Source organism: Symphalangus syndactylus, chromosome 5 (assembly GCF_028878055.3).
Source record: "Symphalangus syndactylus isolate Jambi chromosome 5, NHGRI_mSymSyn1-v2.1_pri, whole genome shotgun sequence".
In the NCBI taxonomy this organism is placed as follows: Eukaryota; Metazoa; Chordata; class Mammalia; order Primates; family Hylobatidae; genus Symphalangus; species Symphalangus syndactylus.
In genome coordinates this window covers 37,043,011-37,064,836 of record NC_072427.2, presented here as the reverse complement: position 1 = coordinate 37,064,836, position 21,826 = coordinate 37,043,011, and the positions used below count along the sequence as shown (strand labels likewise).

General features: G+C 37.6%; 1 protein-coding gene across 1 annotated transcript; it reads left to right on the top strand.

Moving 5' to 3' along the window:
- The first annotated feature begins 1,079 nt into the window (after positions 1 to 1,079).
- Positions 1,080 to 17,770, top strand: SPESP1 (sperm equatorial segment protein 1). The gene is made up of 2 exons (XM_055277980.2): positions 1,080 to 1,308; positions 16,552 to 17,770. Exons 1-2 carry the CDS (start codon positions 1,245 to 1,247, stop codon positions 17,544 to 17,546), a joined length of 1,059 nt encoding a protein of 352 aa, XP_055133955.1. The 5' UTR covers positions 1,080 to 1,244; the 3' UTR covers positions 17,547 to 17,770.
- Positions 17,771 to 21,826: the final 4,056 nt, after the last annotated feature.

Genomic DNA, 21,826 nt, shown 5'->3' with positions numbered 1-21,826 from the left:
GAGGCAGAGATGAGTGTATGTGAATTTTTAAAAATAACCATACAGAAAAACAGATTCTTTGGGATGTGCAGTTCTGTGAATTTTTATTTTTATTTATTTATTTTTGAGGTGGAGTCTTGCTCTGTCGCCCAGGCTGGAGTGCAGTGGCACGATCTCGGCTCACTGCAACCTCTGCTTCCCGGGTTCAAGCGATTCTCCTGCCTCAGTCTCCCCAAGTAGCTCGGACTACAGCCGTGTGCCACCACCCACGCCTGGCTAATTTTGTATTTTTAGTAGCTACGAAGTTTCACTGTGTTGGTCAGGCTGGTCTCGAACTCCTGACCTCAGGTGGTCCGCCCACTTCGGCCTCCCAAAGTGCTGGGATTACAGGCGTGAGCCACCGCACCAGGCCTTCTGTGAATTTTAACACATGTATAGATTCTTGTGGCCACCGCCATCTATCAGTCCCCAAAACAACCTCACGCTATCCTTTCATAGTCGTACTCTCTCCCTCATCCCTATCCCTATCTTTTTAAGAAGGCCAAAGAAATGGAATGTGATCTTTTGAAAAACAAAAACACCCAAGCCCCTTACAGTGTTTTTAGTGCCCTTGCCTACCTCTCCTCCCTCTCCTCCAACAACTGTCCTCCCAGCCCCCGCAACGCAACTCGCGGGAACTAAGCTCAGTTCTGGGGGCGCTCCAAGCTGTGCTCCACTTAGCCAAGCTCCCCACCCGCTTCCGGGGGTGGGTTTCCACTGTGCACCACAGTACCTAGGGCTTCCCCACTACAGCCCCCTTTCACACTGTGGTAATTGCCAGGTTATCTGCCTCTCCCATTACAGCTCCTTCCTCACAGAGGCTGCGTTTAAACCACGGCGGCATCCCTACCTCGCACGATGGGCCGAGCCCCGCCTGCCCCGAGGCAGCACGGCGCACGCAGTAGCCGGGCGTCGAGGCGCTCCCAGCCCGCGCCTGGCGCGGACCTGAGAAGGCGGAACGAGCATGCGCACTAGGAAGGGGCGGGGCGGGGCGCGCGCGATCCCCCGCCCCCTGCACGTGGTCCCAGGAGGGGGCGGGCCTTGGCAGCTCGCTCTCCCCTCCCCCACGCCGCTGCAATTGTGCGCTGGGGACAACCGTTGCGGGGTGTCCCAGGGCCTAAGGCAGGACGGTGCTCCTCTGACACCTTCCCTTTCGGCCCTAAGGTTTCCAGCCTGGTGGCCCCAGGACGTTCCGGTCGCATGGCAGAGTGCTACGGACAACGCCTATGAAGCCCTTAGTCCTTCTAGTTGCGCTGTTGCTATGGCCTTCGTCGGTTCCGGCTTATCCAAGTGAGTGACTGGCCTGAGGAGGCAGCGGACCGGGGACACCCTGGGGGAACCTCCCGAGCTCCGCGACCTTCAAGCCTGGCCCTTCCTTCTCCGTGGTCCTACATGCCTCCCTCCCCCACTGTCCAGGGTCCTGGCCTCGACGCCGAGGGGTGTCCCTCTCCTCTCCTGGCCAGGGAACGCAGCAACTCAGGCGGCGCGGCCCAGATGAGACGGGAAGCGCCTGCGGGCCGTGGGCGCGGGTGGAAGCCCCTCACCTCACCAGAGGCCTGCCTCTGCCCACCCCATCCTTCCCCAGCCATTGAGCGCGTGACCGTGCAGGGGTCGGGTGACAGCTGCTGGCCAGCTAGGAATGATTTTTACATTTTCTTTTTTTTAAAATTATTTTATACTTTAAGTTCTAAGGTACATGTGCACAGCGTGCAGATTTGTTACATATGTATCCATGTGCCATATTGGTGTGCTGCACCCAATATTTACATTAGGTATCTCTCCTAATGCTCTCCCTCCCCCCTCCCCCCCACCCCACGACAGGCCCCAGTGTGTGATGTTCTATTTTTACATTTTCTTTTTTTTTTTTTTTTTTTTGAGACGGAGTCTCGCTCTGTCACCCAGGCTGGAGTGCAGTGGCGCAATCTCGGCTCACTGCAAGCTCCGCCTCCCGGGTTCACGCCATTCTCCTGCCTCAGCCTCTCCGAGTAGCTGGGACTACAGGCGCCCGCCACCACGCCCGGCTAATTTTTTTGTGTTTTCAGTAGAGACGGGGTATTTTTACATTTTCAAACGTAAATAGGAAATGAACTCTTTCATGACGTGTGGAAAAGCATGACGCTCACATTTCATTGTTCGTGAATAAAGTTTTATTGGAACACATCCACGCTCATTCCTTTATGTATTGCCCATGGCTGCTTTCCCGCGTTAGAACAACGGGGTTAAGTGGTTGCCACACAGTTTGGCCTGCAAAGACTGAAGTATTTACTGTCTGGCCCTGTACAGGAAAAGGTTGACCCGTACGGTAAAATTTGGAGAGCGTGTGGATTGTGGGTCGCGGTATGGGACACTCACCTGAGGATGCGCTCCCAGAGAGCATGCTTGCGCACACGGCATTCAAAGCCTTAGTTAAGCAGGATTATAACTTAAGACTTGCCAAGGAGCAATTTTTGTCCCTCCCCGAAAGCTGAAAACCAATAAGGTCAAATTCAGGGGTGCAAAGACTTTACTATATTAACAATATCATGTGGGCACCTTGAGGCACTTAGTATTTAAGTCAGGTAGGTGAGGCTTCCCCATTTAGTCCAACTGTAGTTCATTGTGGCATTTAGTAATGTTGGAGTTTGGTTTCACTTAAGTCAATAAATACAATTTAACAGGTGTGAAAAAAGCACTATCGTGCATGCTGATTATGCAAATCTATATTTCAGAATTGCTAAACGATCCTATTTAAAAATCAGATTTAAAAACTGAAAATACAACACAATCTAAATTATGAATAGTAATGGGAAAAGTTCTAGATGAAGTTCTAGGTAACTAAAGTTAGCTCTTTAAATACTAGCACTTATGATTTGTAGCTGTTTTTAATAAAAAGTTTTGTAAAATTTTTCTTCCTTGACATAAAGGACCAGAACATAATGAAGATGCTACTATCTTTTCTTGATGTCTGATGATCATTATTACTAACACCAGTTATTGCATTTTGGTAGTTGTAGATCAGTAAGTCACAAGTGACTAACATATATGGAGAAGTGACTTTAACACTGTCACACAGTACACTCTGGGACTGCTGGGTAGGAGTCCCTGGACACCCACTTAACTCAGTGCAGTCTCTTGCCTAGCACCATAATTTTCCCCTCCCCCTCCCCCTCCCCCTCCCCTTCCCTCCCCCCCCCTTTTTTTTTTTCGTGAGACAGGGTCTCACTCTCTAGCCCAGACTAGAGTGTAGCCCAGACTAGAGTGCAGTGGCCGGATCTCTGCTCACCGCAACCTCCGCCTCCCAGGCTCAAGGGATTCTCCCACCTCAGCCTCTTGAGTAGCTGGGATTGCAGGCGCACGCCACTACCGCCTGGCTAATTTTTGTATTTCTAGTAGAGACGGGGTTTCACCATGTTGGCCAGGCTGGTCTCGAGCTCCTGACCTCAAATGATTCATCCGCCTCGGCCTCGCAAAATGCTGGGATTACAGGCTTGAGCCACTGTGCCCAGCCAGGCTCTTGTCTTTCTTAGCACCCTATTGCCTAATCTTTCTTGGGAAGAAAGAAAAGGTTGTAGGAAATGAAAAGACACTTCCCAGAAAAAAGGAGTGATTTTGTGTTGAATATATAGATGTTATAAGACAGAAGGAAACTATATACAGGTTGTAATCATAGAAGATGTCTTGGAATATGTAATTACCTTTCTTCTACAGAAGTGGATTAAGGAATATATAGAGCAGGCAGTGGTACATGGCTGCTTTCTCTGTATCTGTCTCTCTACTTTTTCTCTAATTTTAATTTTGTTTTTAAAATAAGTATACCAAAATGAGTATATCATTGAGCGTGATGTAAATCAGCTATGCATTCTTTTATATGGCCACTATTCAAACAATTGTTGGTGAGATGCAAAAGATAAGGTACATAGGTTTTTATAATGAAAAGTGCAGCTTTGACACATTTTTTCTAGACTACTAGACAGTTTTGAGGTTATATTACACAAACATCACAGGTGTATTAAGTAACTGCATTTATTGAAAACCTCAGTACTTCTTGTATCTGCCTATACCTTTCTAACAGGCCCAATCCAAGCTTAACTAGTATTTGTTTAATCTTAATTCAGTTAGACGTAAATGCAGCTTGGGTATACAGAAGTCGGCACTCCTTTACATACACACACACACACATCCTGATGGTGCTGGAGAAACAACGTTTTACTATATAAAATTTTTATACGTTCAGTTTCCTCTACCTGATTTTTCCATAGTTTTAAATACTTTCCCATTTTAAAATTTTTGAGTGGGAAGGTATTTAACGTATTCCCTCTTTAATGTATTTACACTGTGCAACTTACTTTACTTCTTAATGAGAATTCTTTTTGCTTTAAAAAAAAAATGCACAGGCCGGGCGTGGTGTCTTACACCTGTAATCCCAGCACTTTGGGAGGCTGAGGCAGGCAGATCACCTGAGCCCAGAAATTCAAGACCAGCCTGGGCAACATGGCGAAACCCTGTCTTTACAAAAAATACAAAAATTAGCCAGATGTGGTGGGGTGGGCCTGTAGTCCCAGCTATTCGGGAGGCTGAGGTGGGAGGATCACCTGAGCCCAGGAGGTAGAGGTTGCAGTGAGCTGAGATGGCGCCACTGCATTCCAGCCTGGCTGACAGAGCGCGACCTTGTCTCAAAAAAAAAAAAAAAAGCACAGTAACTTCTAAAGTAATATTAACATAATAGTTACATATTTAAATAATATCAACTACTATTAAAATTATATAATTGGCCTTTTAAAATTTTAAGTCATCAAATATTCATGGGCTGGGAGTGCAAACTAATTAAAATTAAAGTGTGTTAATATTAATTTAATATTAATATATGTTAATTTTTAAATGATTCAAACTTTGCATAATATTTTAAGTATAAATAAAATTAAAATATTAATTTTGGGGTGTCTCCCAAATAAATTATTTCCTCTAGATCATCTCTTGGTATAGACTAGGAAAAATAGGGTTAGTCTAGGATTACAAAAGCTCTTATTTCTAGATTGGTGTTATAAGAAGGCTCAATGTGTCAGTCTTTGGCTTCTGTCATTGTCTTTAGGAAGGATTTTGTCCTAATGAACCACACAAGGTAAGGGAAACAATAAGGCAGCAACCCGCAACGATTGTTTGAATCTATCACCAAATAAATTAAAAGGAAAAGAATATTTCTTTTATTTCAAATACATTCTAAAGTTCACTGAGTTCTGGTGCTGCAGGTTCACTTAGTTAGTGCCCAAGGCTACAGCATTTAAAAGATCTCTCAAACCTGTGAATAAACTGTCATGACACACTTTGTTAATGTTTGAGATAATGAGGAGCATGTCATCTAATAGGCAAGTGTCAAGAGAGTAGTCTGTGGGGGAGTAGCAGGAAGTTTCATTAGCCTGTCCATTGATGTTTTATGTGGAAAAAAGTCCTGTCTTTCTGTTCTTTTGATCGTATTATCCCTTAAATGGATATACTTTAATCTCTTGATAATATATGTGAAATTAAACTTAAGCAACATTTTTTATCTCCAAATAAAATACTAGTTATTTGAAAAGAAAATATTTTCTTTTTTTTTAGTATCACTATATATTTGAATCATTTGAAAAACACACAATTTATTTAACCTAAGTATAGTTTTTTCTGAGCCTCAAATATTCATACCTTGACCATTTGGAGCCATTGTAAGCTGTCTTCTCTTGTTCTTTTGATATGATCCCATATATTTTTAAAGACTTCTTGTTTTCTGATGTTAACCGATTGTTCGAAGCCCACTTTGTGTCTTTCCCACTCTGTGTCTTTCTCACTCTGAATGGAATTAACTGTCTTTCCAAGGGGATGGAGAACATGGTATGAGAGACCAAAGTGCCTGCGATACATACTAGACTACTGCAGTGGGGAAATATTGTTATTTTTGTCATTTTAGTGAACAGAACTAAAAGAGAGAGATTTGAAGTAATGAGTTTATTTTGGTTCCAATTATAACTTTACTCATAGGATGCATCTTGATTTTTAACTCTTTATCCACACTAGAATTGTAACATAATTTAATGAGGCTATTGTGGTTGTCCATTGTGGCATAAAAGACTGCTCCCCAAACTTATCATTTTTCATAATTCTATGGGTTCACTAGACTCAGCTGGGCAGCTCTGCTTCATATGGTATAGCTGAGGTCACTCATGCAGCTGCATTCAGCTGGAAGTTCAAATGGATAGGAACATCCCAGATGGCCTCTCATCCTCCAGGGTCTTTACATGACTTCTCATCTTTCAGTACTCTAGCCCAAGTTTCTTTACACCATGGCAGCTTGCTTCCAAGAAGGAGATTTATAAGCCCCAACATGGATGCTCTCAGTAAGCCTACACTATATCAGACTTGCTAATGTCCTATAGGCCAAGACAAGTCACATGGGGCAAGCCCATATCCAATGTCAGAAGACACTACCCAAGAACATGAATAGCAGGAAGTGTAAAGCCATAAAGTTACATTTCTTTAACTGGAACACTTGATTAATATGAACATAATTACTTGTTTATTTACCTGTCAGCAAAAATTAAGATTTGCATAATAATAAATTATAGGAAAATTGCTAGATGAATAAGAAGATTTAATATTTCCTTTTATGACCATTCCTCGAGTACACCTCAATAATTAAGCACAATTATTACTACTTTGAGTTGGAAATACAGTACTCCAGCTCAGTTCGTTTTAAAATTTTAACCATCATAAAAGTTCATTTTAATTTGACGGTGTTGGATGTTTTAACTGGTAGTTCTTGCATTATGACAGCTTTCAGTTATTCTTACTTTAGTATTTAACTGCTGGAGAATAAGGGAAGTTTATTCTTTATGAGTCCACTTCATGGCATGTATAGAAAATATAAGCAATTTGTTCTCCAAAGTTATGGACATTCAGCCACAGTGTGTGGACCATCTATAAGTGATGGATGCTTGGGTATATGTTTAAGTTTTATATACATGAGTTCTTTATGGATAAAGCCACTCTGTTTTCACTATCGTTGTAATAAAAATCCTAGTTATATTCAAATCTTTAACAAAATGAGCATCCATAATTCTTGGTTAAATTTTGGGTGCAATCAGCAGTTGCCATATCAAGGTTACTGGCCAAGGGCAAAGTAGAAATGTATGTGTATCTACACAATGAAATATTATTTGGCCATAAAAATGAATGAAATACTGACACATGCTACAACATGGATGATCTTGAAGACATTACGCTAAGTATAAGAAGCCACTCACAAAAGGACACATATCGTGTGAGTCCATTTATATGAAATGTCTAGCATAGGCAAATGCATAGGTACAGAAAGTAGATTAGTGGTTGTCCAGGGGCTGGGGGATAGGGGATATGAGAAATGGGTTTTACTGTGGGATGACAAAACTGTTTTAAACTTAGATTGTGGTGGTGATTGCACCACTCTGTGGACATACTGAAAACCATTGAATTGCATACTTTAAGATAAATAAAAGGTAAATTATGGAGGTATTTTAATATTAAGGTTGTGATTTACTTACATTAAAATTATGTCAATGCAGCGTTACTTTAGAGATTGATACAATTCAATGAAAGGTAATTAGTAGGACATAAGTTTATGTGATCTAAACTTATATTAGGCTATTCAGTAAGGGGCAGTTACAAGAAGTATGGGGGCTCTCTGAGAAATGGAGCTATTTCACCATGATGTTTATGATGTTATTTTATATAAACTTCACACTTAGAAATTTAGAACGACATAGTAAGCTGTGTCTTTTATTATAAAAAAAACTGCTTACTTTGCCTAAAATAAAAGAACATTCTTATTACTCGTTTAAAATTTTCTCTCTAATAATTACTGGACAATTAGCCAGAAACTGCTCCCCACACAATAATTTTTAGACTAGCAGATTTATTTTTAAACATAACATGAAGTCTAGTTTTCTTCCTCTGTATTCTTCTGTAGAAATGTTTTACCTGTGATTATTTTAAGATAAATTACTAGAGGTGCAATTAATTTACATACCTTCCAGCATTCTGTTCATTCATGCAGTTATTCATACTTTTTGACTGTCTAGTATGGTTCTAGGCAGTGGGTAAAACAGAGTATATAACGAGCAAATTAGATGTGTCCCAGCTCTCAAAGAGCTTACTAAGTGTAACAGTTAACAAACATTAAACAAACAAATACAGTTAGAACTGTATAAATTCTATAAAGAAAAGATCAGTATGCTAGAGAGAGACTAAAGAAGGATCTAGGGATCAAAAGGGGAGTAAAGATGGAACTTATTTTTTTTTCTTTATTCTAAAAAAAAAAAAAAAACAGGATCCATGTGTAGAACGTGCAGTTTGTTACATAGGTATATGTGTGCCATGGTGGTTTGCTGCATCTATTGGCCCATCCTCTTAAGTTCCCTCCCCTCACCCCCCACCCACCAACAGGCCGTGGTGTGTGTTCTCCAGGGCCTGGGGGATAGGGTATATGGGAAATGGGTTTTATTGTTCCTCTCTCTGGGTAGGATGGAACTTATTTTACTAAGGAAGTAACATATACACATGCCAATCCTAGGTTTTATCATTTAAAAATATTTGCCTACTTGACTGGCAAAACAAAAATTGTTTTTAATTTGCATATCTTTTATGAACAATGAGTTTTAGCAAGTTTTCTTGCAAATTGGCTTTTACGTTATTCTCTTCCTTCTTTAATTGGTCATTCTATGAAAAGGAAATATATTTCACATGTATTATTTATTGAATGAAGTTTTAAATTTTATTTATCTATTATTTTATTTTATTTTTTTGAAATGGAGTTTCACTGTTGTCCCCTAGGCTGGAGTGCAATGGGGCAACCTTGGCTTACTGCAACCTCCGCCTCCTGGGTTCAAGCGATTCTCCTGCCTCAGCCTCGAGAGTAGCTGGGACTACAGGCGCGTGTCACCATGCCCAGTTAATTTTTGTATTTTTAGTAGAGACGGGGTTTCACCATGTTGGCCAGACTGGTCTCGAACTCCTGACCTTAGGTGACCCACCCGCTCCCATCTCCCAAAGTGCTGAGATTACAGTCGTGGGCCACCAAGCCCAGCCTGAAGTTTTATATTTCATTGCTCATTTTAAATCATGATTTTATTATTTTCCTCATAATAAACTCAAAAGTAATTAACTTGCCTTTTATTTCTGTGTGAACAGGATTAATTTTTTTGTAAGTCATTGATTGTCAGTTACTCGTACTTTGTAGTAAGAAAATACTGTATTTGGATTATTTTCAATATTACTAGATACATCTTAATATGTGAAAGGGATGCATTTTGGTTCATTTGATGATAGAACAAAATTTGGTCATATTTAAGTTAATTTAATTTTAATATTTACATGTAGTTTAAAATATTTTGGTCCAGTTGACAGCACAATTTTGGATACTGTATTTATTTATTTGATTTTATTTAATGTTCACATGTATTTTAAAACAGAGTAGTATCCCTGCAGAATAATTTTATCACAACACTAATACAGCTTTGCCAGCATCCTTGTGTCATTTCTTTATGACAACATTGTGTAGTTGTTACAAGCACCTGCTTTGAAGTAAGGCAGCCTATGTTCAAATCTCATCCTTACTTATAAGTTGAATATAATCTTAAGCAAATTGCTTATCCTTTCTAAGTCTCTTCCTTTTCTTCTTTGACAAAGTACTTCTCACAGTCAAAGCCCTGGATAGTGCCTGGCACATAGTGATCATTCAGTCAGTGGAAGCTGTTAGGATCTTTTTAATCATTATCTTCCATTTCCCCTTTGGATTTCCTAACACTTTTGTTCCTACAGTTATTTAGTACCGTTTTGTTTACTTTCCCATCATTTCTGTTGTGTGACAGTTCTTCCTGTACTATTTCAAGAAGTGCAGGCAACCTCAGGCTCACCTTCAGTCCCCATACCTGAGATTCCAGCAAAATCTCAAGCCTGCTTAGCAGTTAGCCATCCTGCTTATAAGAGGAACTGGAGAGCAGCATCATGGTTTCCCAAGCTGGAGATTCTTACCTGGGCCAGAGCCATGTTCTAGGACATTGCCATGTTTGCTTTAATCACTTACTGGTAAAAATAGATGGGATATTATAAAGTATACCAGTGTAGACTATGAATATCCAAGTATAATAACACAACTTCTAGCAGGATTGTCTGTTCCTTGTAAGAATTTGAATTTTGTACAGCTTTCTAGCACCTCCTGAAGAATGGAGAAAAACAGGTTTTCACAGTGGCCACGGCCATCTGTAGGGACAGTTGAGGCTCCACTATCTTTTACTACCTTGACTACAAACATTTTTATAAAGATCAAATTGATTTGCAAGAGCAGACCTGATTAGTAGAACTGAGAAGGTCAACATGAAAAATATGGAGCCAAGGGTACATGAAGAACAGAGGAAAATCGAGGTAGGAGGTAGGGCACTCTGTTGCTAGGCAGCCAAGAACAGGCTTTTGGGTGTTGCCTGAGTAACAATAGAAGGGGATAACAAATATTTCACTTTGTTAAGGAATCAGCTGGTAGTATCTCCTTTTCCTGTCCTTTGGCACTCTAACTCACCTAATATCCACCCGGGTATCTTATTTACTACCTTGAGAAGAGGCAAGCTAAATGGTTGAAAAGCAAGTGTTCAGCAGCCTATAATCTAATGGCAATGTCTTTTTAAAAGCGTTGAAACCTTTGTTGGTTTTACATTTTAGATTTGCTTATTATAGTTGCTCAGAATTAAAATCTTTTTCAGATTTTAAAAATTTTATTATGGAAAAATTTAAATATGTACACAAGTACAAAGAATTACATAATCTCCACATATTTATAATAGCTTCAGATATTATTATTATTATTAGCATTTCGGTAGTTTTTGGGGAACGGGTGGTTTTTGGTTACATGGGTAAGTTCTTTAGTGGTGATTTCTAGCTTTAGTTATTATTAATTCATGATTAATCCTATTTTATTGATAGCTCTATTTTATTGATAGCTCCACATTCCTTTTCCTCTCACTTCCCTGGACACTCTCCCCAATTTCTTGGGCTTGGATTATGTAGAAGCAAATTCTAGACATCCTATAATTTATCAGCAAATACTTCAGCATGAAGCACTAAAATATAAGGACTTTACAAAACACAAAACAGTGTAATTTTTTACTTATAAAAATAATTCCTTAATATTATCAAATATCTGGTTAGTGTTTCTGATTGTCTTTCTCTTTTTCCAGTTTGATAGAATCGGAATTCAAGTAAGATTTATACATGTAACTTATTGATATACCTGTTAATTATCTTTTAATCTATAGTTCTTCCTCCATCTCTGTTTTTTCCCTTGCAATTTAATTGTTGAAGAAACTGGGTCATACATCCTTTAGTTTCTCACAGTCTAGGTTTTGCTGATTACACCCCCATGGTGTAGTTTATTATCTCCCTTATTGTCCTATATATTTTCTGTATATTGTTAGTTATATCTAGGGAGACCTACTGGATTCAGATTTGACTTTTTTTTTTTTGCAAGACTGCTTCATAGGTGGTGTTGTGTTCTTCCATCAAGAAACACATAACGTCAGATTTTGTACCTTTTTAGATATACATAGCCATAGAAAACTATTGCAAAATTATCATATTTTAATTATAAATGGCTTCTTTAATTATTAGCTGAAATAGTTTATAAATTGAAACCTTTCTTCCTTTTGAGCTATTTTTCCATATGCAATTGGGTCTATTTCTATATTTTCTGTTCTGCTCCCTTCATCTGTTCATGGCCAATGCTATACTATTTTTCATAATAGAGGCTTTATAATATATTTAAATATTTGATTTTAATATCTGATAGGGCTAGGCTTTGTTTTCCTGGCTGTTCTTATTTGTTCTTCCAAATAAACTTTATAATAAATTTTTCTAACTCCAGAAAAAAATTAATGACATTTTTAGAAACATATTAAATATGTAAATTAAAAGAGAGGATATGACATCTAAGCATCTTTATGATGCTGAATCTTTTCATCTGAGAACATGCTATAGCTTTCTATTTGTTGATATTTATGTCTTTCAAAAGATTTTATTATATTCCTGTGTTAGTTTACTGTAGCTCCTATAACAAATTACCACAAACTTGATGGTTTAAAACAGCAAAAATTTATTCTCACAGTTCTAGAGGCCAGAAGTCTGGAATCCATTTCCCTGAGCCAAAATCAAGGCATAGGCTGGGCTATGCTCCCTCTGGAAGCTCAAGGGAAAAATATGCTCCTTGCGTCTTCTAGTTTCTGGTGGCTGCTTACGTTCCTTGACTTGTGGCCACATCAGTCTAATCTCTGCCTCTTCCTGCACATTACCTCTTCCTCTTCTGGGTGTGTGTCAAATCTCTCTGTGTCTATCTCTTATAAGAACATTTGTGATTGGATTCAGAGTCCACCCAGGTAATCCAGAATAATTGCCCCATGTCAAGAAACTTAATTTAACCACATCTGCAAAGACCCTTCTTTCTTAAGGTAATATTTACAGGTTCTAGGGTGATATCTTTGAATATTCATTATTTAGCCTACTATGACTCTTCATATTGATTTTGGCATGTTTTTAATATTTTATGATTATGTATATATATAATCCCAGGCTGGAGTACAGTGGAAAGATCATGGCTCACTGCAGCCTCACCCTCCCTAGGCTCAAGCAATCCTTTCACCTCAGTCTTCTCACTAGCTGGGAATACAAGTATGTGCCACCATGCCCAGCTAATTCTTGTACTTTTATAGAGTTGGGGTTTCACCATGTTTCCCAGGCTGGTCTCGAACCCCTGGGCTCAAGCCATCCACCCGCCTCTGCCTCTCAAAGTGCTAGGATTACAAGTGTGAATCACTGCACACAGCCAATATTTTGTTTCATTTTTTCTGTTATGTAAACAACATCTTATTTCTTATATCTTCTAAGCAGTTTATATATTCATTTTGGTATATTGATTTTTATGACTTGCTATTTATGAAATTCTCTTACTAATTGTAGTAGCTTTTCAATGGATTCTTTTGTGTTGTTTGTATTTATAATTCTATCATCTGTATGTAAGTATAGTTTTACCTCTTTCTTTCCAATTCTCATGTCTCCAATTATTTTCCCTCGTCTAATTGCGTTGACTAGTATCTCCAACATGATGTTAAATATTAACAGTAATGAAGATATTAGGTATTCTTATCTTGTTCCTGTCTTTAGCGGAAAAGCTTCTACTGTTTCCCACTAAATAAGATACAAAGTATAATTTAATGTTCTTTTTAGGGAACATGTTTTTCTATATAATTTTAAGGGAAATTTATATTTAAAATGAGAAATGTAATCAGTTACCTTTATAAAGATTAATATCTTATTAGTGCTCTGTAGCTTTGAAATTGTTTTAAAATATCTAATTTATTTGGTTCAGTGAGATAAAAAGGCAAGTGTAGTATCTTAGCTTTATAGTTAAGTGAATATCCAGATAAGTTAAATAACATGCTGCTATAAATTGGTAGAGCTAGGACCAGGATCAAATATTTTATTTTCACTGCACAAGGCATATTCATTTTACTTAATTATTTTCCTTCATGAAGACTCTGATTCAGGACAATGCATTTTATGAGTTTACATAAATAAGTTATTTTCCTTTTTAAAATGTGATTTTTATACAATTTTTGTTTGCCATTAAAAAATAAAGGAGAAAAAATACTTGAAACTTAAAAAAAATGTGACTTATAATCGTTTACTATATTAAATGATCGGTGTGTGTGTGTGTGTGTGTGTGTGTGTGTTTAGGGAGTAAAATATTATAGTTAAAGTCTAAAGTCTCCTCTACTGACCAGATTGAGTCCCACTGCCTCTCCTCAGAGGCAACTACCCATATGAGTTTAGTATGTTGTCATTACAGTCCATTAAAAAAACTGTAGTTCACAGACAAAATATATGATACTATGTGAGTGATTTTAAAAAAGTATTATAAGGATGGCATCAAACTCTACGTTCTATGCTTTCTTTTTCACTTATCGTCGTCATATGGATCTTAGGAGTATACAAGGTTTTTCTAAGCATTACATAAAATGCAGAATTTACTTTTAGAATCAAGACCTCCAGACGGGTGGTATCTTTCCAGTAACCACATTGGCTCACTAAACTGTTCTCATTAAGAATTTTTTAATAATCAGCTGTGGAAATCTAGTGTAATTTCATTGATCAGCGTCTGTTTTTGAGGTGAAATGGGTTAATATAAATTATATCTGTTTTCTCATTGGGCATAAATGCAGAACTTCCACCTCAAGCAGCCACCCCCTGATTTCACAGTTTTAGGGGGTTCATTTTGTTTGGGGCTCTTTTCTGATGGCTGTTCTGTTCAAAACCAATCTATTCTGGCCACTGTTAAAGGTTTATACTCTCTGTAAATAAAATAGGAATATGCTAGCAGTACGAAAGAGATTTTGTAGAACTGTTAATGCTAATTACAAATGATGCTTCTAGTAAATAAAGCTGGCCTCCTTAAAACTCAAAAAAAAATTTTCTAAAATTTAGAAATATGCCTTCAATTTTGATTAAACGTCTATCTGGTCTTTCTAAGTTGTAACAGAATAAAGAAGAGAGGAGAAACATGTAAATACAAGGCAGTTTTTGAGTATTTTGTGCTTATCAAAAAGCTAAATAAAAGTGCCTCCTGAACAGAAACTTTATTACTTTATTTAGCCTGCAGGGGGATGGTTCAGGTAGGAGTAATGCATTAGTGTTTGGTAAAAAGTGATTTACTTCCCTGAATTAAATCAATTTGTATACTTGAAAACAGCAAACCTTAAAATTGCACGTAGTAAAAAACCATAGCACTTAAAATTAAAATACCCTGGTTCAGGAGTAGTTGAACAGAATTCCAGAATATCTTAACATCTTACTATCTTTTCTGTTCTCTACATTGGAAATAAGAGGCTTTACTGCTCAGATGCTGCAAAATAGGAGTGTAAATTTAACTACCTTTTGTTTGGCTTATCAAAATATTTTATTTTAGGAGACTCCCCCAAAAAAAGATCCTCCACATTAGATGCCCCAACAATACCCTTGGGTTTTTTTTTTTTTGGTCTTTTCTGTATTTTTTTTTTTAAATCAACTGAAAACAATTTGATGCTTAAAATAAAACTACTCCGATTCAGGAGTAGTTGAACAGAATTCCAGAATATCTTAATATCTTATTATCTTTTCTGTTCTCCACGTTGGAAATGAGAGGCTTTACTGCTCAGATGCTGCAAAATAGGAGTATAAATAGAACTACCTTTTTTTTTTTTGCTTATCAAAATATTTTATTTTAGGAGACCCCTCAAAAAAAGACTCTCCACATTAGATAGACGCCCCAACAATACCCTTGGGCTTTTTTTGTCTTTTCTGTACTTTTTCTAAGTCAACTAAAACAATTTGATGCTTAAAATAAAAGACAGGAAATATTTCCTGACTAGACTTTAGTCAAGAATATATATATATATTTTTGATCTGGGGGCAGGTGAGGAGAAGGAAGGTGCTGCCAGTGGTTCATGAAGTAGAACTACCATTTTGTTGTTAAGAGTGAAATGTTGATGATTTAGACCAGGAATTCACAAACTTTTTCTGTAAAGGGTAATATAGTATTTTCAGCTTTGCAAGCCATGTGGTCTCTTACAATTACTCTAGTGTTGCAGGCAAAAGCACCTGTAGATAATACATAAACAAATAGGCAAGACTCATTAGGTTCCAATAAAACACTACTTACTAAAACAGTTGAGTGGATATGAGTCACAGACTATAGTTAGATCTTTGTTGGGTTGAAGGCAGTAGTATACTGGTAAATATTTAAAACTGGCTTTTGGGAGAGAGGAGGAAACTCTGATTTGTAGCATTTGCTCATTTACATGGCATAGATACTCCAACCATGGTTGATTTCAAGCTACCAAGTTGACATCACTGAGCAGGAAGGTAGAGATGCACAGTAGCACACCATTATATTGCATTTTCATCATACAGATACACTAGATGTAAATAACCTCACGAGCATAGAAAATAGTAAAATAATTAGAAAGTGATAAGTTTGGGATATTTATTACCTTTGCTTTTAATATAATTTATTTGATTGTAAATATGTAGATAAGTTAATGTTTAAATAATGTCTGTGTTTAACATCTGGCTCACAAAATTCATAAAAATTTAACAATGGGCTCTAGTGAACCAGTATAAGCCTACTCCAGCATGCCACTGTGTTAGAGGACATAATCAAGAATTTTGGTTTAATAAGTTGCCTGTTGAATCATAAGTTATATGGGAGAATAAAAGCAAAAATATAGAGAGAATGGTGTTAATATGCAACTTTTGCACTAATCTTGCTCAACTGTTTTAATAAGAACCTGAAGAAATAATTTTGTTTATTTAAGTAAAAGTTGACTGTGTCAAAGGTGCTTTGCATATTGGTTCTTTATTTCAATTTTTAAGTGATAGCATATGAAATAAATTTTGGTCAGTAGATTCTGTCAATGTGTCATATATAATAATAAATGTTACTTATTATTTATTTGATTTTTTTCCCTTAAGGCATAACTATGACACCTGATGAAGAACAAAACTTGAATCATTATATACAAGTTTTAGAGAACCTAGTACGAAGTGTTCCCCCTAGGGAGCCAGGTCGTGAGAAAAAATCTAACTCTCCAAAACATGTTTATTCTATAGCATCAAAGGGATCAAAATTTAAGGAGCTAGTTACACATGGAGACGCTTCAACTGAGAATGATGTTTTAACCAATCCTATCAATGAAGAAACTACAACTTTCCCTACAGGAGGCTTCACACTGGAAATAGGAAAGAAAAAACACACGGAAAGTACCCCATTCTGGTCGATCAAACCAAACAATGTTTCCATTGTTTTGCATGCAGAGGAACCTTATATTGAAAATGAAGAGCCAGAGCCAGAGCCGGAGCCAGCTGCAAGACAAACTGAGGCACCAAGAATGTTGCCAGTTGTTACTGAATCATCTACAAGTCCATATGTTACCTCATACAAGTCACCTGTCACCACTTTAGATAAGAGCACTGGCATTGAGATCTCTACAGAATCAGAAGATGTTCCTCAGCTCTCAGGTGAAACTGCGATAGAAAAACCTGAAGAACTAACATCTGGAAAGCACCCAGAGAGTTGGAATAATGATGACATTTTGAAAAAAATTTTAGCTATTAATTCACAAGTGCAACAGGCACTTCTTAGTGACACCAGCAACCCAGCATATAGAGAAGATATTGAAGCCTCTAAAGATCACCTAAAACGAAGCCTTGCTCTAGCAGCAGCAGCAGAACATAAATTAAAAACAATGTATAAGTCCCAGTTATTGCCACTAGGACCAACAAGTAATAAAATTGATGACATTGAAACTGTTATTAACATGCTGTGTAATTCTAGATCTAAACTCTACGAATATTTAGATATTAAATGTGTTCCACCAGAGATGAGAGAAAAAGCTGCTACAGTATTCAATACATTAAAAAATATGTGTAGATCAAGGAGAGTCACAGCCTTATTAAAAGTTTATTAAACAATAATATAAAAATTTTAAACCTACTTGATATTCCATGACAAAGTTGATTTAAGCAAACTGCATTTTTTCACAGGAGAAATAAGCATATTCGTAATTTCAAAAGTTGTGTAAAAATATTTTCTATTGTAGTTCAAATGTGCCAACATCTTTATGTGTCATGTGTTATGAACAATTTTTATATGCACTAAAAACCTAATTTAAAATAAAATTTTGGTTCAGGAGTTTGTAGTTTTTTCTCATTAATTTTAAATGTTGTGAAGATCTTTACAATGTTTAAGCTTTGATTTTACTTGAATAGATTAGTTAAATTCATTCATTTTATGAGTTAAGAGACTGTGTGCTCTCTATAGCTAGTTTTAAATAAAATAATTGTATATACATAAAGTGTAAATTTTGGGGGCATATGGTCTTTATTAGTCTTTCAGATAATCTGAGTTTTCTGTCTTTTTTTCTTTTTTGTTTTGAGACAGAGTCTCACTCTGTCACGCAGGATCGAGTGCAGTGGTGCAATCTTGGCTCACTGCAACCTCTGCCTCCCAGGTTCAAGTGATTCTCCTGCCTCAGCCTCCTGAGTAGCTGGGATTACAGGCACCCATGACCACGCTCGGCTAATTTTTATATTTTTAGTAGAGACGGGGTTTCACCATGTTGGCCAGGCTGGTCTCTAACTCCTGACCTCAGGCAATCCACCCTCCTTGGGCTCCCAAAGTACTGGGATTACAGGTGTGAGCCAGTGTGCCCAGCGAGTTTTCTGTCTTAATAGCATAACTTGGAGCTTGTATCTGCACTGTTATTTGGATATAGGTGTGCCTCCTTTAAAATGTAGATACTATATTAAGATACATCTCTATTCTTTTGTCATTAAGTACTTTTGGAGTATCAATGAGGGACTGTAACCTGGATATGTAATGCAGTCATTCTCATTTCCTTTCTTTGCGTACATACACATTGAAGATTTTCAAATCTTTTGTCAGAGAGTATGACTGACACCATTAAGGTTAACTGTGTAATATTTTAATAATGGCTCAGGTAATTCTGTTTATGATTTGACCAGTATTATATTCAAATACATTTATTTATTTGTTCATCAAGGCATTCATTAATAGTTTGATAAAGATTTATTGATCTTTTACTATGTGCAGGACACAATAGATACTAGGCTTTGGGGATACAAAAATAAGACCTACTTTCTTTTCCCTTTGAGATTATATTATAGCGAGAAAGATAGACACTAAACAAATAATTTCAAAAATTTTTAAATTTCAGTTGTGACAAGTTGTTATGAAGGTGTGAGGTATTTGACCTCACTTTGACCAAGAATAATGGGAAAGCTACCCCGAGAAGGTGGCAATTAAGGTGTAGTCTGAAAGATTAGGGTGTGTGTAAGGAGAAAGTGAACATTCCAGGCAGAGGGAACAGCAGGTATGAATGCTGTGAGTTAAAAATAAGTATGAGAAGTTCAGGAAGTACCTGGAGTATAGAAAGGCAAGAAAGAGCATCACAAGTTGGATCTGGTGACATATACACCAGGTCAGAATAGATCCTGTGGCGCCTTCAGCGCGTTATTGAGTGTTTTAGCCTTTACCCTGTGATCAATGAGAAGCCATTAGTGGATTTTAAGCAAAAAGGACTAGTATGATCAAATTTCTGTTAACAACAACAACCAAACCCACTCGCTGCAGTTTTGGAAGTGGGCAAAAGTAGAAGTGCACTATGCACAGGCCAAATGTTGCTTGGAGTAGATGGAAAGAATTGGCAATTAAGAGGGAGAATCAGGCCGGGCGCAGTGGCTCACGCCTGTAATCCCAGCACTTTGGGAGGCCAAGGTGGGCAGATCACCTGAGGTCAGGAGTTCAAGACCAGCCTGGCCAATGTGGTAAAACCCCGTCTCTACTAAAAATACAAAAATTAGCTGGGTGTGATGGTGGGCGCCTGTAATCCCAGCTACTTGGGAGGCTGAGGCAGGAGAATTGTTTGAACCCGGGAGGTGGAGGTGCAGTGAGCTGAGATTGCAGTGAGCCAGATTGCAGTGAGCCAAATTGCAGTGAACCAAGATTGCGCCACTGAACTCCAGCCTGGGCAACAGAGCAAGACTCTGTCTTAGGGGAAAAAAAAAAGAGGGAGAATCAACAAGAGTTGGTGATTGAATGGATATGGGGACTGTGCTAATAGCAGGGACCAAAAATAATTCCCACAATTAGCTGTATTGTAAAAAGGATTATATATAGGCTTTAATAAAAATACTCTTTTACTGTTGTTTACAAAATAATTTTACTTTGGAAAATTTCAAAAATTTGCAAAAGTAAAGAATAATGTAATGAATCCATGTACATGTCAACCTTAAAAAAAGACCTCATAGAGACAAGCTCTCTAAAACAAAAGATTTTAATTGGGAATAAAAAAGGGTTGCAATTTAGGGTACACAAGCCATGAAAATCATAAGCACACACACCAGGAAAATCAGGACAAAGAGGAGTTTCTAAAGCAGGAGTCCACACAAACTGCTTTGAAACAAAGCTCACTGCAGGAGATAGCCCTTGGTAGGCACCTGTCCTGGTCAGATCATCTTATCAGAAATGCTGAAGGCCAAGGAAATGCCTGAGAATAAGCTCTGATTACAGGGTACAAGCAAGATGTATAGGTATTTCAACAATGTAAGCAGGAGGATTTTTTCTTTATGACCTCCCCAGCTCCCATTTTTGATTAGGGCTTTGACATAAGTGACTCCACTTTGTTATTGTTCACTTCCACATACCCATCATCTAGTCTCAACAATTATCTAAAGACTAATCTTCTTTCATCTATATCCCTACCCCTTTCCCCTCTTCCTATTTTATGTTGAATTAAATCACAGATACTTTATCATTTCATCAGTAAAAATATAACAATGTGAAACTCTTAAGTTTTTTTTTTTTTTAAAAAACACAACCACAATATCACACATAAAATTTAATGATTTCTGGCTGGGTGCAGTGGCTCACGCCAGTAATGCCAGCACTTTGGGAGGCCAAGGCAAGAGGATCATTTGTGGTCAGGAGTTCGAGACCAGCCTGGCCAATATGGTGAAACCCTGTCTCTACTAAAAATATAAAACATAGCTGGGTGTGGTGGTGCATGCCTGTCATCCCAGCCACTCAGGAGGCTGAGGCAGGAGAATTGCTTGGACCCAGGAGACAGGTTGCAGTGAGCTGAGATCGTGTCACTGTGCTCCAGCCTGGGCAACAGAGGGAGACTCTATCTCAAAAAAAAAAAAGTTTAATGATTTTTAATTTCATCAAATATCTAGTCAATGTTCAAATTCCCAATTGTGAAATAATTTTTAAAATTTAGAGTTTATATGAATCAAGATTAAATAAAGTTCACACATTAAAATTGGTTGATTTGACTAATAAGTCTCTTTTAATCTAAAGTATTCCTTTATACCTCTTTTTTTCCCCTTTAGGTTTATTTACTGAAGCAATTGGTCATTTGTCCTGTAGTTTCCCACAATATGGATTTTGCTAATTGCATCCCCATAATAGTGCCATTTAGCATGTTCTCCTATCCTCTATCTTTTCTATAAATTGGTAGTTGGATCTAGAGAGGCTTCATCAAACTGAGGTTTTTCTTTTTCTTTCTCTTCTTTTTTTTTTTTTGGCAAGATGGTGTTTTATTCCTCCATATGGTTGGGTCTCTTTTTGTATTTTTAGCAGACTTTTATGGTCATTGCCTAGATAGATTAATTGATCAGGTGATACAAAGTAGAGACATCATTCCTTCCATTATTATCTGGAATGTGTCTATAAAGAGAAACTTTCATCTATTATTTGATTCCCTAGTGGTCTAGTGTATATTGGAAAGACATCAAATGCTTGAATCCCTTTGCTTAATAATTTCCAGAATAATTAGTTCATAGAATCTCCAGTGATGATCTATTTTATTAGTAGCCTTTATTTTTTTCAAACAATTTTAGTTTTACAGATAAATTGATCAGAAAGTACAGAGTTCCCACATCCCTCTCTCTCCTCCCTGACACATCTTGTATTGGTGTGGTACATTTGTTATAATTAATGAACCTACATTGACACATCATCATCACCTAAACTCCACAGTTTATACTAAGATTTGCTCTTGGTGTTTTACATTTTATGCATTTGGACAAATGTACATGTGTCCACCGTTATAGTATCACACAGAGTAGTTTCACTGCCCTAAAACCCTCTGTGTTTCATATATTCATGCCTCCCTCTCCCCTAACTTCTGGCTGGCAACCACTGCTTTTTTTTTTTTTTTTTTTC

Coding starts and splice junctions, on each gene's coding strand:
- SPESP1 (XM_055277980.2), top strand. CDS start 1,245: ATGAAGCCCTTAGTCCTTCTAGTTGCGCTGTTGCTATGGCCTTCGTCG. Junction 1,309..16,551: donor GTCGGTTCCGGCTTATCCAA/GTGAGTGACTGG, acceptor TTTTCCCTTAAG/GCATAACTATGACACCTGAT.